Below are 16,711 nucleotides of genomic sequence, written 5' to 3'. Positions count from 1 at the left end.
GATAATTTGAATGAAGGCAGAAAATTCACCAATATTCCAAAGTTGGGGGGGGGGGGGAACAAGTCAAGTTTTCTCCAGGGGTCAAAGAGGGCATTGTCAAAAGGACTAAAGACCTTTAAAACTTACATTTTATAAAACAAACTCAGTGGTTGAGCTCACTGCCCAAGGTCTTGACAGACTATTCCGTCAGCATGAGATTTGAAGCACACACTGGGAAAAATAGAATTCCTCACATTTCCTTTGACAAAATTCCAAAGAAGCTAAAGATGGGTGGAGCCCATTACCAAAAAAAAGTCAGATTTATATACTACCTTTCACTTACACTATCAGATGAGAAAGTCGTCTAAGACAACTCACTGGGGTTGATAAGTTACTCATCAAAGAATTAAGTGAGTAGGATTAAGCCATCTTCTATTTCTTCATTAACTTGTAAGCTTCAAAATCATTATATCTTTGGTCTCACTCGATAGCCTAAAATTGCTAGGTAGCGCAGGCTAATGTCAAGCTCTTAATTCTCCTTAGCTTTCCCAGGTGCTGATATTACAAGGCTATCTGTTCCCTTTTTCTTCCAGTTCTAGGGATGAATCCGGGCCTAGCACAATGCTAGGCAAGAGCTCCGTCACTAAGCAACACCCTCAGGCCTTTAAATGTCACTCACTTTTCAAACTTACTCTTCCTAGAGCAAAGTAACCAGAGCTAGAAATGGCGGCACATGACAGTAGTCCCAAACACAGAATTTGAGGCCAGCCTAGGCAAGCAATATAGTGTGATGGGAGGCAGGAAACAGAGTTAAACTATAGGATGTAGGCCCTTCCCAAGGTAGGATACCTTAAGGAGAAGGTAGCTGTCACCGGCCACCTGGACTGTATCAAAGGACAAACTTGGGAGCATGGAAACACAAAGTCTAGTGCTCCCCCGAAATGATGAAGGAAATAAGAAATGACAGCCACTTCCACTGACTACCGAGTACCTCATAGCAAGAGGCACCCAGGCCTTTCCGGCACAGAGAGCTCTTACCAGAGGCCAGACACCTCCAAATCTCTGGCTGAGGAACCTCGGGCAAGGGAAGTACACATGGACGATCTGAAAGCATGACAGCAGAAGCCTTCCGTGTTCTTTCCTTCGCCAGCAGCAGCATGCTGGTCCTCACCTCCCTTCCCCTCAGCAGCCTCAGAACCGCCAAGGCTGAGGAGGTGCCGGGTTCTCAGGAGCCTTCCACAACACTGAGTCTGTGAGGCAAATCTGAATGCTGGTGATGGGACCCTGGCTTTTATGCCAGCAGCACACACACACACACACACACACACACACACACACACACACACACACTAAACCCTGACCTACAGGCTCTGAACACAGTGCTTGGTTTTTAGATGCAAGGACTGGACACAATAAAATAATCAACTGCTTAAGATCAGGGTAAGAAGCAGCAAGATAAAATAATCCATGGTCAGGTCTACGCGATGTCTGAGTTACAGACTGACACTTAACCATCCCTAGTTCACAACACAAGAATTCTAGTACTTGTAATTCACACAAGAAAAATATGCACATGTGCGCAATATAATGTGCAGGAATTATTTTTAAAAAGAGCTTTATTCATAATAGCAACTTTTAAAAACATCAAAAGAATAAAATGCTGAGTGTGTGTACACATAGAATGTTGAGTGTGCACACACATGGAATGATGCAGAATATGCACACACAGGATGGTACTGATCACACACACACACACACACACACAGAATATGCACACACAGGATGATACTGATCACACACACACACACACACACACACACGTGCACAGGATGATGTGGAGTGTGCACACACACATGGAATGACAATGTATGTATATACATGAAATGTTGAGTGTGCAAACCCACACATGGGATGACGTTGCATGTACATATGCATAGAATGATGCTGAATTGCACACGTGGACTGAGGTTGAACATGCACATGCATACACACGGAATGTTAGTGAGCAACAAAAGAACTAGTGAGTTTTACACAACAACACAGACAGATGGCATAGAGACTCCCAGGAAAGAAGGAAGACATACTGACTTCTTCATATCAAACAAAACTAGTCCCTGCAGAGGGGAATCAAATAAGGTTCTATCTTTCTATCCAAAAGGTAAGCACACCACTGACTTCCTGGAAGCTTATGACTAGACGGCACAACACAGAACAAGTACTAACTGAATCATATTTAAAATATTAAATTTAATATTATATTTTACTGCAATAAAATACCCTTACTTTCAGCACCAAATCCAAAACAAAAAAAAATTAAGCCTTTTATTTGAAATTTAAACACAAATCTGTATCTAAATGATACTTCAACACCATAAACATGACAATATAGAAAATGTTTGATAATGACTATGTAAACAGTAAAGGGTAGATCTTTCCTGGATTCTTCTGCTTCTTTGGTAAATTCTTTCTGTATGTAAACATTCCAGACAAACTGTTTTCAACTCCAGTTCTTAAGAAAACTCAGAGTATCTTTCCTTCCCCTTCCCAACCACTCCCTCCTAGAGTCATCTGCCACACTGGGAATCTGAACAATGCATCCAACTAGTCTTCCTCCAGTCCTTAGATTCAAATCTTCATTTAGGCTGGGTCGCCTTTAATTCCAGTACTCTGGGAGCCGAGGCAGGCGAATCTCTTGAGCTTGAAGTCTACAGAGTGAGTTCCAAACAGCCAGGGCTACACATGAAAACTGTCTTAGGATGAAAACAAAACAAAAAAACCAACCAACCAAACAAACAAACAAACAAAAAACCCCAAGCTTTGCTTAGGGGTGGGGAGTAGCTCTGAGGAAGAAAACTTGCCTCACAGGAGAAGAGCCCAGAGTTTTTCCCAGCAGCCCAAAAAGGAAAGAAAATAAATCCTGCTACAGGCCATAGGCAACTCTGGGCCACCTGGAGGCCTCTTACTTTCCAAGAGTCTCCAGCTGCCGGTTTGCCCGGTAACAATAACATTGGGAACAAAGAAACAAAACGTTTTTCAGTTTCATACCTGGGAAACTTCAGGGAGTGTCTAAGATGCCACAAATCTCTCTCCCCTCTTAAAACTCACCCAGACACTAACCAGAGCAGCCTGAGGCTGGGGCAGTGCTTCCCCGGGCGGCCATGCGACAGAGCGCACGCACGCACTTTCACAGCAGCCGGTGAAGGAGGAAGCTCCTCTCCCAACCATCCATCAGGGGTCTGGTTTCTGGTCTGGCTGGAAGGGGTCAGAAAAGGCTCCCAGTGCACATCCTGGTGCACATCCCTGGGGAAAAGCCTATGGCAAAAGGCAAGGGTATGTGAGAGGTTCCCCCGAAGCAGCTTTGCCTTGGAAAGGGTGGAGAGGAGAATGAAGATGGGAGTCTCAAGTAGCCCTCCAAGGAGGCTGGAGTGGGGCTGGAGAGTGGCTGGGCAGAAAGGAACGCTTCCTGCTTGTTAGAGGACCCAAGTTCGGGTCCCAGGACCCACAGCAGACAGCTCACAACTGCTTCTAACTGCAGCTCCAGGACTGATTAAGAGTGCTTCCTCCTCTTCCAGGGGACCTGAGTTCAGGTCCCAGCACTCCATCAGGTGGATCCCAATTGCCTGTTATTAACTCCAGCTCCGGGGAATCTGACATGTCTTCTGGCCTCCAGGAACATGTGTGTGTGTGCGCGCACCGATACATTAAAAATAAACCAAACTCATTTTTTAAAACAATACGGGTTGAAATGACTACTCAGTGGTTAAGAGATTCTGCTCTTACAGAGAAGCTGGGTTCGTTTTCTAGTACCCACACGGCAGCTCACAACTGAAGGAACTCTGGCTACCTTGAGTGAGCATGGCTCTAGCAGACCTCTTGCCCTTCTCTCCCACCCCCTCTGCCTTGATAAAAACAACCAAACAACAAATGTTAGATTACATTCCTAAGGCTAATCCCCAAGGTCTATTTTCTTATTTGCCCATTTCTCTTCCCGAGGCTTTATAGTCAAGCAATCTAAAGTTCCCTTCGAAGCACCTAATTAACATGAACAATTAGAATTAAAGCATTTATCCTAACACAGGGCTTCCCATTTTACCTTTATAAACCATCACCTGCCTGTCCCCTTTCCATCCAGAGCAGTCCTTTTTCCCACTCTGGGACAAATACCCCTTCCCCCTCTTCTTTCTTTCCTCTTTGTTCTCCCTCTTCCTCTAGCTCCTGTCTTATCCCTTACCTCTGCCCTCTGTCTCTCCAGAGCAAATGCATTTCCTTATATCCTTTGTGCTGAGAATTTGGTTTTGGGGGTCCTGGGTCCACACTTTTCCTTTTAACAAGTCTGTGTCTATAAACTGACTGTGGTGGTACAGACCTTTAATCCCAGTCAGAAGGATCTCTGAGTTCGATGCCTCATATCTACGTAGTGAGCTGCAGGACACACAGCCCCAACTACATCCAGAGGTGGGGGGAAAGCAAATCTCTAACTCCAGTTCCAAAGATGTGGCCTTCTTATCTGGCCTCTGAGAGTACCAGGCACAAATACACAATACACAGACATTTAAGAAGGCAAAGCATACATTCAGGGAAAAAAAAAAGTTAAGATCTGGAAGAGGGAGGAGGACAAAACAGATGCTTCTGGCTTGAGGAGGGAAGAGAACCTGCCGGCTCTGGGATAGTACATTATTCAAGCTGCGATTTAATAACAGATCTTTCCGTTGCTTTGTGAACTAAGCAACTACCAGGCACTCTGAGACCTTTGCCTTTCAACAGTATGTTTTTTTTAAAATGTGTTTTTGAAAGAATCCAATGGATCTCTTTTTAAAAGAAAAAAATAACAACAACAATAAACACACACACACACACAAATATAGCTGAAAGAGCAAGTAATCTGGAGTATCTTGCTCCAAGTTCCTTAGAATGTTCTCTACTCAAGCACTGAGAGCCCTCAGAAAGTTGGAGGCCACAGATGACTTTATTAGCCATCGAAGCTAAGTAGAGCTTAGGTCTGCGACTCCCATAAAGCGACCCGTTCATTAGCACTGCAGTTCCTGCTGCTTCCCGGCCTAAGCCAAAAGTTCTGCAACAAGGTAACAATTTTAATTGAGACCAACCTGAGCTAAACACAGCCCCATCTCAACAACAGCACAGAGAAGTCCAAAAGCACTTTTTTGTTGTTGTTGACTTTTCTGTTCATCATCTATCATCCATTTGCTACATAAATATGAGGAATGCTCTCAATTAAGCTCTCCATTAGTCTGATTCATGCTCATGCCTTTCCAAATTGAGTCAGTCTGATAAGTACACAGTGAATACATCCGATGCCCTGCCCCGAAAGCCCTTGTGCCTGCCGCTCTGACTCACACAAGGGCAGGGCTCACAGCTAATGGGAAGGGACCGGCGGTATGCGGGGCTGGAGTGAAACGCGGCAGGTGTACACCGGCCAATCCCACACAGGCGACTGCAGAGGGCCAGAGAGGAGGAAGCCTGCTCCCCCGAAACTGAGCTCACCAGGAAGTCCTTTAGTTTTGCTAAGCAACTCCCTCAGTAATCTCATCTGCCCGGTCGGTCGGATCCTCCAGAGACCCGAGAGTGGCGGGTGACGTCTCGGGGATCCGTGGATGACTCTCCAGGGTGAAACTCCACCCACCCAGGTTCTCAGGTGCTCCTGCTAGCCTTGTAAGGCAAAGAGAAGAGACAAGTAGAGCCGAGCCTTCCTTCCGGACGTGGGTAGGATCAGCTCTCAGATTGTGTAAACAAATTGCCACAGTTGGACATTAAAGCAGTTAGGCCGGCTGACAAATTTCTTTTTCCTTCCTCCTGAGAACAAAGGCCCTAGAACCTCCAAGCCCTGGAAGGACCAAATACTACTAGAAAGCATTATCTCCTTGTGTTGTGTAACAGTCAATTTAGAGATTAAAAACATTCCATCCTGCAGGGAGATAAACAAACACACATCCACGCTCGCGTGCGCGCTCACACACGCTCACACACACACACACACACACACACACACACACACACACACACACACTGGGGAGGTGGGGGAAGAGAAAGAGCACACCCACGCAAGCACTCTTCAGAAGTTCACTGAAATTAACCAGATTCACCAGGCCCTTTCTGCCCGAGTAAGCAGAGCCCAGCAGGGAAGAAGACTCCCAGGCAAGAAGAGCTGCTTGGAAGACATTTCAGCTACTGCAGCTGCAAAGAACCCTTCAATCTGCTGAGCTGCCTGCAGGCTGTCCAGGGTGGTCCAGGTCCCCAGCTTTTGTGAGCTGTCACCCATCCTGGGGTGAGCTTTGGTGATGGAGTTGTTCTGGAGTGATTTGTGCTCATCCCTATGAGGGCTCATTTGTAATCCTGAATCCATATTCCTGTAGGGAACCCCAATAAAACTCATTGGATCTCCAAATAGAACTTTGGTGGTATCCTTACCACTAAAAAAACTGGGGGTCTATCACGGGTTCCCGATCTGGGACTGAGCAGTGTTTTGTCTACCCAATAAAAAATTCTATCACACAACCTTATCTTCAACTCAAGGAACTAAAGCTTCTGTTAACATTATCAAAGTTTTCCTATGATGGCAAAAATGTAACTTTCTTTTTAGACAGGTATATAGTCTAAACGCTGTAACAACCATGAAAAACTACAAACCTGGTCGGGACAGGTGTCTCGGCAGTTAAAAGGACTGGTGGTTCTTGCAGAGGACCAGGGTTTGGTTCCAGAACTTACTTCTCTGCTCATAATCACCTGTTAGCCCAGACCCAGAGGATCTGCCACCCTCTTCCGGCCTCCAAGGGAGCAGGTACCCATTGTTGTACAATATAAGTGCAGGCATATAATAAAATAATTTTAATTTTAATAAGTACCTGGCACAGCAGGTCCTTAGCATATTCCAGGCCCCAGGTTCCACCCCCAGCTCCCAGGAACAACAAAGGGGACTGGAGGTATTCATTCAGAGATGTGTCAAGATTACATTTTCATCATTACTATATTTATTCCTCACATAGGACAGGAAGAGGAGAAACATAAATAAAAGCCACACCCATCAAAGTCTAGTTAGGCTAAAACATTAGTCTAAAGTTCAAGTAAACACATTACAAAATGTAACCTACTGAGGAAGGATGCCAGCCTGCATCTGAGTTCAAGACACAACTGTAACCATCTGGCAGGTGGCACTCAACAAACAGCAAGTGCAGATATGAAATGACTAAATACAAGTCACTAGGCAAAGGCTTAGGACACAAAACAAACAGGCACACACCTAGAGAACGCCTGTGATTCCGAGGGTCTCCTCTTCATTCTGACTCACATCAACGTGCATCTCAACTACTCTTTTTAAGTCAAAGCAAGGACTTGGTTTCTACCTCAAACTTTCCAGTTCCTACAGCATCCTTGTTAGAGCCCTTTTTACAGCCCAAAATATGCACCAGAAGTATAAAAATGGGTTCCCATCCTCAGCACCATAAAGCTAATTCATTAACTGAAAATAAAGATCCCTCCATACAACACATCTTGGAAAGACCCTGACAAGTTTAAACCATTTATATGGCAGCTATTTGGGGATCTGCATTCTTCAGGCCCCACTTGAAAACAAAGCGATATTCCCCGAAGCACCTCCTCCCTGCCCCTCCACTTTATCACAAAAGAATGAACAGCATTTGGCCATGCAACACCAACTTGGAGAAAGCAGAGAAAGGAAGGGAATCCAGCCAGATGTTAAACGAGCCACACAGACAAAAGAAGTGCAGAAATGGGGGTTGTCCATAGGCTCAAGACAAGAGGCCATGGTGTTCAACACTTCTGGTCTCCCAGGACAATTCTGCATGTGCTGCTCTTGAAGGTATGGGGGGTTGGGGGGTCAGGGTACACTCAGAGTTCTCCAGAATCAAGTCACATGTGTCTTACACAGTAACGCCCAGGGCTCAGATAGCAGTAAACTTCACACTCTCAATGTTTACAGTCTACTACTAACTTACCGAGGTAAGGTCACAAATCTTAATACCGTTTTACTTCACAATTATTTTCGTTTTGTCCTAAGCTACCCGATCTTCAAATGAGTGGAGCTGGTGATTGGCCTTGCTTTCTATTCCTAAAATGATAGTAATGTGGAAAACAGAATTATGGCTCATCCAAGAAACTAATAAAAAAGATAAAATGTAATCCCTATGGAGGAGAATTATTGGGTTAGTTTTGGTGGTGGTGGTGGTTGTTGTTTTGGTTTTCTGCTTGTGTTTGTTTTGATACAGGATCTTATTATATTGCCTAGGCTGGCCAAGAACTCACAGAGATCTGTGAACTTCTGCATCCAGGAGTGGTAGGACTGAAGGCATGTGCTACCACAAGTGGCTGGCTTACTTCCTTATTGCCGGTTCATTATTTAAATTACATTATTAATTATTTAAATTAAAGGTGTTACTTTTAATCCCAGCACTCACGGAAGCAGAGGCAGACAGATCTGAGTTCGAGGCCAGCCTGGTCTATGGAGTTCCAGGACAGCCAGGGCTCCACAGAGAAACCCTGTCTCAGAAAGACAAAAACAAAACAAAAATGGGGCTGAAGAGATGGCTCAACATTAAAAGCACTTGCTGCTCTTGAAAAGGACCCAGTCCCCATGTGGCTACTCAAAACCATCTGTAACTATGGTCCTGGGAAATCCAATCCCCACTTCTTCTGGCACCAAACATATAAGTGATATACAGGCATCCATACTAACAAGGCAGCATACAAATAAAATTAACAATTATATTTTTAAAAATATTTTTTACTGCAAGTTTTTATGAACAACGAATGATAAAATACTCTGGGGGGGAAAATCAAATGGCTAAGTATTCGGAGGTGTCAAAGTCCTTAGTGTTTTTTCTGAGAGGCTTGGGGATAATGGCCAAGATAATAGGCACCCATCACAACAAAAACAAAAACCAACAAAATGCCAGCAGAAACACCAGGACAGAGGCCTGAGGGTGCAGCCCAGTATCACAAGGCAGACTCTATCTTCTGATTAGCAACACCACTGCCCAAGCACACAATGACCTCCTGGGGCTTAGGAAATGAGTTTAGTAGCCAGACTCTAAGAAGTACAGTCTGAATCAAGTGGAAAGAGAAGACTTCCAACTCACAGTCCAGCATTACACAAAACCTTGCAAGCCTGACTGATTTCCCAGGTACCCTCCCAAATAAGCACTAGCCGTTACAGTAATGGATACCAGGGATGGTTCTTTTTAGCAGTTAAAACTAACACCTCCATAGAACGTCTCAGGTGTATGAGCTGCTACTAAAAAGGAGAGCGGGGCATCACAATATTCTCTATACTGGTTAAGTGGCCACTAAATGGTTCTCTATTTTTTTTTTAAGATTTATTTATTTTATATGTTATGAGTACACTGTCACTCCCTTCAGACACACCAGAAGAGGGCATCAGATCACATTACTGATGGTTGTGAGCCACCAAGTGGTTACTGGGACTTGAACTCGGGACCTCTGGAAGAGCAGTCAGTGCTCTTAACCACTGAGCGATCTCTCCAGCCCCCCAGCTCTTAATTCTTAAACCGGATGTGCTTAAACTCACCAAACTGGTATTAAGTTGGACCTCTCAATCTATGGCCTTGACTCTAGGACTTGGGATCTGGTAACTCCCGATGAACCAGCTAACTCAATAACTCATCTTCCCTCCACCCAAGACTGGGGAAAGGAAGCACAAGATAGCACCACACCAATAACACCTTTATCTTGAAACATCAAGGTCACTGTGGCCACAAGTTTTTGCATCCTTGCTTGTTGCTTAGGATGTAACCAACCAGGCATTTTATTGGGAGATAGCTCTCAACTGAGATAAATCTTTAATATGGCCAGGCTGGCTTAAGAATTTGTTTAGGGGATTAGGCAAGGAATTCCCTAATGGCTAGTTATCTTAAAAGATGTTGAAAGGCGAATGATTGTTGGTCCTCCCCCAGTTCCACAGCTGCCCTACAGCACCTACATCTCAAGCTACAGCCCAATCAAATCGAAAGGTCTTTTTTAAACAACTACTATAGCACACAGCGACAGTAACCTAAAGTGACCCCCTCACCACCTACTTTCAAGAACCTGTCTCCTTAAAAGATAACCTCCAAAGGAGGGAAAGAAAATTGAGTGAAAAGAAAACTAATGGTGGGAACAGTGTCACTCAGAGACGTTCCAGAACTGCTCACCACTCAGACAGGAGCACGCTGGTGCAAGGAACTAGATCAAGGGTTAAGCAAGGCATTAGTCACTGCAAATGAACTAACTCCCCAGAGGGCAATACAAAGATGAAACTGGTCTTAGTCCTAAGCACACCTCAAAACTAGAACCATTCCATTAGAGTGTTGGGAGTGGAGAGCCCTTTACTATGAACGCAGCTCGCTGGGCTGTTAGGAGAGCCGAGCCACTAATTAGTACATCAGGAGTTTCTGTGCTTCTCCCTCCCTAGGTTCTGTGACAACCATCCGAGGCCTTCCAAAGAGAGAGCTGCACCACCCTTTTGAATCTCAGATTGTTCATTGGCAACGATCTGGCACTTCCTACCAAAATTTCTAGACCTCACCTCCCTTATCAACTCAAAGCCCTTCACTTAACGCCCACACTTAAGTTTTGGGTCCCATGATCACTGTGTCCCTGGCACCCACTCACTGTCAGTGCACAGTGAGGCAAATGCATCTCCAGCCATTCTCTCTAGTGACTGACATCAGGAAGTATCTACTCACATGCTTTCTTCCCCGAAAGAATCCCCGAAGGGAGGAAGAGAAGACAATCCCACCCTTTGTTGCATCTCTGAATAGCAGGGTGTGCATCTGCGTTACAAATTCCTCCCTCAGTGCCAGAGCCAACTACAGCAGTGTGCCACACTGATGTGCACTAGACTCCTGCAAGCAGAAATCCAGTCAATCCTCCAAGTGACTAGCACTAAGTAGGTGCTCATTAAATGGTAGCTCACTGGTACTGAAAGGCTGCAGCTGGGATACAACTCAACAAACTACGTTTAAGGACCTGGGTTCAATCCCCAGTACTTACAATTACAATTGTAATACAATTACAAAACATACAAAAACAATTACAATCTCACACACACACACACACACACACACACACACACACACACACCAAGCTGGTATTAAGTCAGACCATCCTGGTACACACAGGGTTGTAGCAGAATCTCAAAAGGAAAAATCCTCCCTTTACTCAGTCTTTGCAAGAATCTCTGTAGAGGGAAAACAAGAACAAAATACTCAAAGGCCACCGTTAACTTGACTAAAGCGCTCTCTTCTCTTCTTCCCAAGACCAGCACCCTGCCCAGATTCCTAACTGGCACTGGTTTGGTGGTTTTGGGTTTTTTTTGTTTGTTTGTTTGTTTGTTTGTTTTTAAGATTTATTTATGAGTACACTGTAGCTGTCCTCAAACACACCAGAAGAGGGCATCAAATTCCATTACAGATGGTTGTGAACCACCACTCGGTTGCTGGGATTTGAACTCAGGACCTCTGGAAGAGCAGTCAGTGCTCTTAACCACTGAGTCATCTCTCCAGCTCCCTAAATGGCACTACTGAGCATCCATTCCTTGCACATCTCCCTAACAAAACTGTGGACCAAACACAAGGCCTTTAGTTACCTTTGCATTCCCCACAGCGAAGGGGCATTATTCAAGAAAATGCATTGAATTGGCTAGTAATCCTTATCCTAGCTAGGATTATTGAATGGCCCTCTGGGACAAATACAATTACTACTTACTAATTTGTCAGCCAAAACTACCTTCTTCCCAGGACCGACCTGTTTTCTGTAAAGGGTTGTGGGCGCAGCAAACACAGACCACACAGGCGCCTTTGCCTCTGCTGAGATTCCAAAGTGGAGGCAGGGAGTGTGCGGTGCAGGGCAGTTTCTGGGAGGGGATGACTCTTCACTGGGAACCTCAGGAAAGCCACAACCATTATTACTCAGGTCAGACAGTCGTCAGAGAAGCAACTCAGCCTTAGAACTCAAACTCAAATTGAGGGGAAGGCTGTATTCCATTACTGGGTCCTGGCAGGTTCCCTCCCAAGTTCTTTACATTTCAAGAATGTGAAAAAGACTGAGGCCGAAACCCCTGATTATTTAAACCTTAAAATAAACTACTGTGTAAAAGCGGAAACTTAACAAATGGAGGCATAAAATAAAAGGGGCCGATGACAGGTAAGATACTACCGGAATACAAACCATTCATCACTCCCTTCTGGGGCTTCTTCCAAAACCCCCTCTCCATTCCCTACTGCAAAATAAGCTGTAACGCAGAGGCAGCTGACTGAAAAGGAGTGAGGACTTGGGTACCAAAGAGTCCTCCGTTTCTCACGGTACAAGGCTTAGACCCTCTGCATGAAGTTGAAAAGAGCACACACACATACACAGGCGTCCAGTCGGTGACCAGAGACACAGAAAGTCCCGGGAGCCGACACCAGGGCGCTGGACTCCACACTTTCCCCTACTTGCGACTTCAACTCAAAGCCAAGTGACTTCAAGAGGCCATGAGCCATCGGCGCAGTCTTTCCAATCCTCCCCTCCGAGAGGACCCTTGCTAACTACAGCCCAAAGAGTTGCCGGCGGATAGTGGAGAGCCTCACGGAATCCACCAGCTCCCACGCAACCGCTCGCCGCCTGGCCCGGGAGGAAACTTACGCGCCAGCCCGAAAGCTCCCGCCGCGGTGGGAACCCGCGGTCTCCCCGCACCGGCATCTCGCGCGCGCTGCCCGCACGTCCTCCTCGCCGCGGCTCAAGAAGTACTTGAGTGCAGTGGCGGACCCCGTTCGCCACCACGGGGAGCCTCCCCTTTGTCCCTCCTCCCGCGGCGCAGCCGGCCCGCCCCGCGCCTAGCAGCGCCCACGCCGGCCACCCCGCCGGGGAAACTCCAACGGCCGCTACCACCCCCGCCGCCGGGGGAGAGCTCGCCGGCGCCGCGCCCGGGGCCCCGCGGCGGACAGCGTCATGCGCTCTGCCTCCCGGCCGGCGGCAAAAAACCTGAAGCGACAGGAGGCTCCCGAGCTCTCGCGTCCCGCCTGCACCCCCGCCTCGCTGGCCGGATGGTTCGCTCCGCCGCGCGCTTAGAAGCCAGCAGGTCCGGCCGAGCGCGCGCCCGGGGAAGCGCTGCGCGTCCGGAGGGAACACAGTTTAAAGAGCATCGCGGGGCTTCTCACAGGCAGCGCTTGCGTTCTCTTTCGGAGAACAACTGGGGAAACCCCGAAGCTTTGCTTTGGAGGTGGCCTGCGGGGCCAGCCAGCCCTGAACAAGTGTTGCACCCCAAATTTCGCAGCTCCACTGTTGACCCAGATTCCAAGGATACAAAGGTGTTTGGATTAAATAGTAAAGCAGGACTTTTTAGGGCAGTGCTGGCCAGGTTACCTCCTTGGCTTATGAACAGCAACTCCAATAAAAGGATTGAAATCCCTCTCCGTCGCCTGGTATAAAAGACAGGTGGCCTCAAGGCTGATCTAACAAGATTTATTCAGAGTCCCCCTTGTGCATGAATCGTGAGACTCAAATAAACTGTCATATTAAAGAAACACGTTGACTATTTTGAGAGTCAAAACTGATACACGTGATTTGAGATTAGAAAAGACAGAGTTGCGCCCCTAACCCGCGCCGTTCTTCCCTTAAATTGGAAAGCAACCCCTAGCTTTGGTCCACATAGAAAGGTAAAAGGTAGAAAGGTCTGGATAGTCCCATGACGAGATCCAGATGCTGGCGGGCTCTCTGAAAAGTGGCTTCACTTCCTGTCTAATCAGAACAAGTTTGGCAGTATATGTGGAAAAACAAGTCCTGCAGATGCTGCCCTCAAAGCGTTCTGCTGCTGCTGGCCTCCTTTGGAGTAGGAAGTCCACGCCTCTGAGTAAGCGCCGTGAGTAACATTTCCCACTTTATCTCCAGTTTCCACAGGGACGCCGGCTGGTCTTTCTGACTGGCACATTGTGTTACTCTCCTCCTGATCTAAGCACCTATTTAAAAATGGCTCTCCAAATTAGGGGGTGCTGACTTACGGTGGTAATGACTGACTACACTTATAAACTGATCACACCTTACTTTCATGAGCTTATTACGTCAACAAAGCATCAACAAAGGAGGAAAGGGCCCAGAGCGCAGCAGTTATGCCTGTTGAATGGTTACCTTTTCCTCCCGGGAGTGGGGCTGTCCGATTTGAGCAGACCTTTGCTACCTGCCTTTACTTACATTCCACTTTCACTTAACTAAAATTAGAGGCAATGGACGTTCCAATTCTCGGTTATACTACCTACAGTTCCAGGGATGACAACCACATGTGCCTAATGACTGGACTAGGCAGAACGAATAAAGAATATTCACATCGTGGCAAATGATGACCTTAATACCAATTCTTCTGACACAGCACCTGAACGGAGGCATCTCACAAATGGTTGCTACACCGGCTTTGTGATGGCAGTATAAGCCATACAACTCTGGTATGTGTGACAAGCTCTTGTGATGTAGCACAGGCTACCCCCAACCTAGAGATGTGCCTGCCTGAGGAGTTGGAGTATTGAGATTACAGTGAAATTAACTGCACTTTCCTGAGAAGCAATGTTTTTATAGTGATACAATATCTCAAACCTACTCCTGGAATCCCCCCTGCCCCTTAGAGGCAGAATGTCACCATTCGGATCAGGCTAGCCTTCCTCCTGCCTCAGATAGTCCACACAGCACGCAGTCAGCAAGCAAAGAGAAAATAGCAGTGCTTCCCTACTGATATGGGAAGATTGGGTTCATGGGAATCTTCCCGGATATGGCTAGCTAATACAAACTAAGAAGTAAGGATGCAGGTGTGAGACAAAGTTAAAGGAAAAGGTCTTCCTGGTGAAAATAATGTGAAGAAACAAAGACCACAGCCCCCAGGCTTCCCTGCGTGTACGACGAGGTGAAGTGAGCCAGGTCAGCAGGTGCTGAGCACCCTTCCTGAAGTGGGCTTTAGTAAGCATTTTATAGATCTCTCTGCTGTATTCTGGGAAGATGGTGTTCTCAGTTATGGTCTGCGGAGCAGGGTAAGAATTTAATCTGTACATACTACCATAGTGGGCAAGCAGGCAAAATGGGATGCAGCTCTGAAGTCAGAGGTATTAGATGAAAGGAAGCCAGACCCCAAAGAAATTGAGGAAGTGGCTCAATAGGCTGGATAACTCGGATCAGCTGTGAGAGACAAGAGGGAAGTGAGCCCAGTGTGACTCTCAGGTGAGTAGCCTATTTAAGTAGACAGTGCTTTGACCACAGTGGAGATTCGGAGCGGGAGCTTACCTTGGGAGGGGCCCGAGGAAGGATAATGAATGAGTTTATGGGCACACAACAGTCCAGGGCTATGCACTATCCAGGTGGAATGCTCAGTAATTCCCCACTGAGCAAGTGTCAGCCACAGGAGGGACTAATGAGCACCTGGCTAGAGAGCTCTGGAGATCATCAGTGAGTTAGCTGTGAAAGTTGCCGTCAGGAGAAGGGATGAGGCCATTTGGACAGCTGATGTAGTTAGAGGCCAAGGTGGACCAAAGACAGGGCCTGCCTGTAAGAATGCCTATATCACGGACTCTGCAGGACAAAAATCAGAGCAAACCTGAGTGAAAGGACAGAAGACACTTTGTGGAAAAGAGTGGTCAAAAAGCCATGGGAAGAGTGAGTTTTAGGAATAATTAACACAAAACTGGGAGGAAATCGGTCTTGACTGGGACTGGAGGCTCGGACGGTAGACTGCTTAGGCTGCCCAGGAAGTCCTGAGTTTAATACCCAGCACAACATACACAATGTGACTGCACACTCAGGAGGTAGGGACAGGAGAATTAGATGTCACCTTTGCTATACAGTGATGTCATGCAGGCCAGCCTGGGCTATATGACATCATCTCTCTTTCAAAAATGAAAAAAGGAAATACTGAATCTGAACCTAATTGCTTCAGAGAGACCCACTGCTGAGGTTGGCCAAAGCTGTTCTATCCCAAAGGTTCATCACTTCCAAGATGTCAGGCGAGATGGAAGTCATCCGTGCCCAGTGATAAAGAGCTATCAAGCCCAACTTAATGGAAGCAGGAGTGACTGATCTCTATAATCCTGTCACTTATGCTGGAGAATTTTGAGTTACAGATCAGCCTCAATTTCCCCGAGAGGATCTGCCTTAATGAAAAACAAAACAAAAATATAAATACAAACACATAAACCAGTCAGGCCTGTGATCCTAGCTGTTCAGCTACTTGGGAGGGAGCTGTTCAAGGTCACGGCCTACATAGGCTAGAGAGTTACTTCAAGTCTGGCTTGAGCAGTTTAGTAAGATCCTGTCTCAAGGACAGGGGATGTAGTTCAGAGGTGGAATGCTTGCCTAGCATGTATGAGGCCAAGTTTAGTCATCAGTAGAGACAAAAGGGGAGGGGCTTAACTACAGTATGAGAAAAATTATAGAGCAAAAAGAATAATGACAATGTTAACTGTCAATGGCCAGGCGCTGGTGGCGCAGCCTTTAATCCCAGCAGAAGCAGGCACATTTCTGTGAGTTTGAGGCCAACCTGGTCTACAGAGCGAATTCCAGGATAGCCTGGGCTACACAGAGAAACTTATGTCTTGAGAAACGAACAAACCAAAAAAAAAAAAAAAAAAAAAACTGTCAATGAAAATGAACACACGTTTTATCTAAGTTGTGATAACAATAATAAAGCATAAAAAATTCATAAAAGAATCAGAAAGCGTAATAAGTAAGAGTTTTGATGACAGCATTA

The 16,711-nt window shown here is 46.3% G+C and overlaps 1 protein-coding gene across 3 annotated transcripts in view; it reads right to left on the bottom strand.

Annotated features, from left to right (window-relative positions):
* Nucleotides 1-16,711, bottom strand: part of TJP2 (tight junction protein 2) — a 94,298-nt gene that overhangs the window by 63,934 nt on the left and 13,653 nt on the right. For 2 of the 3 annotated variants that reach the window (XM_080911478.1, XM_080911480.1), the window contains exon 1: nt 12,634-12,709. The exons of the other annotated variant lie outside the window; for it this stretch is intronic. In XM_080911478.1, the coding sequence (XP_080767604.1) occupies nt 12,634-12,690 (57 nt within the window). In that variant the 5' untranslated portion in view covers nt 12,691-12,709. Of the gene's footprint in view, nt 1-12,633; nt 12,710-16,711 lie in introns of those variants that run through there. 3 annotated transcript variants of the gene reach the window in all.

The sequence above is a fragment of the Micromys minutus genome (assembly GCF_963924665.1).
Source record: "Micromys minutus genome assembly, chromosome: 2".
Lineage (NCBI taxonomy): Eukaryota > Metazoa > Chordata > Mammalia > Rodentia > Muridae > Micromys > Micromys minutus.
The sequence above is the reverse complement of the archived record's forward strand: the minus strand, read 5'-3'. Positions and strand labels throughout refer to the sequence as shown.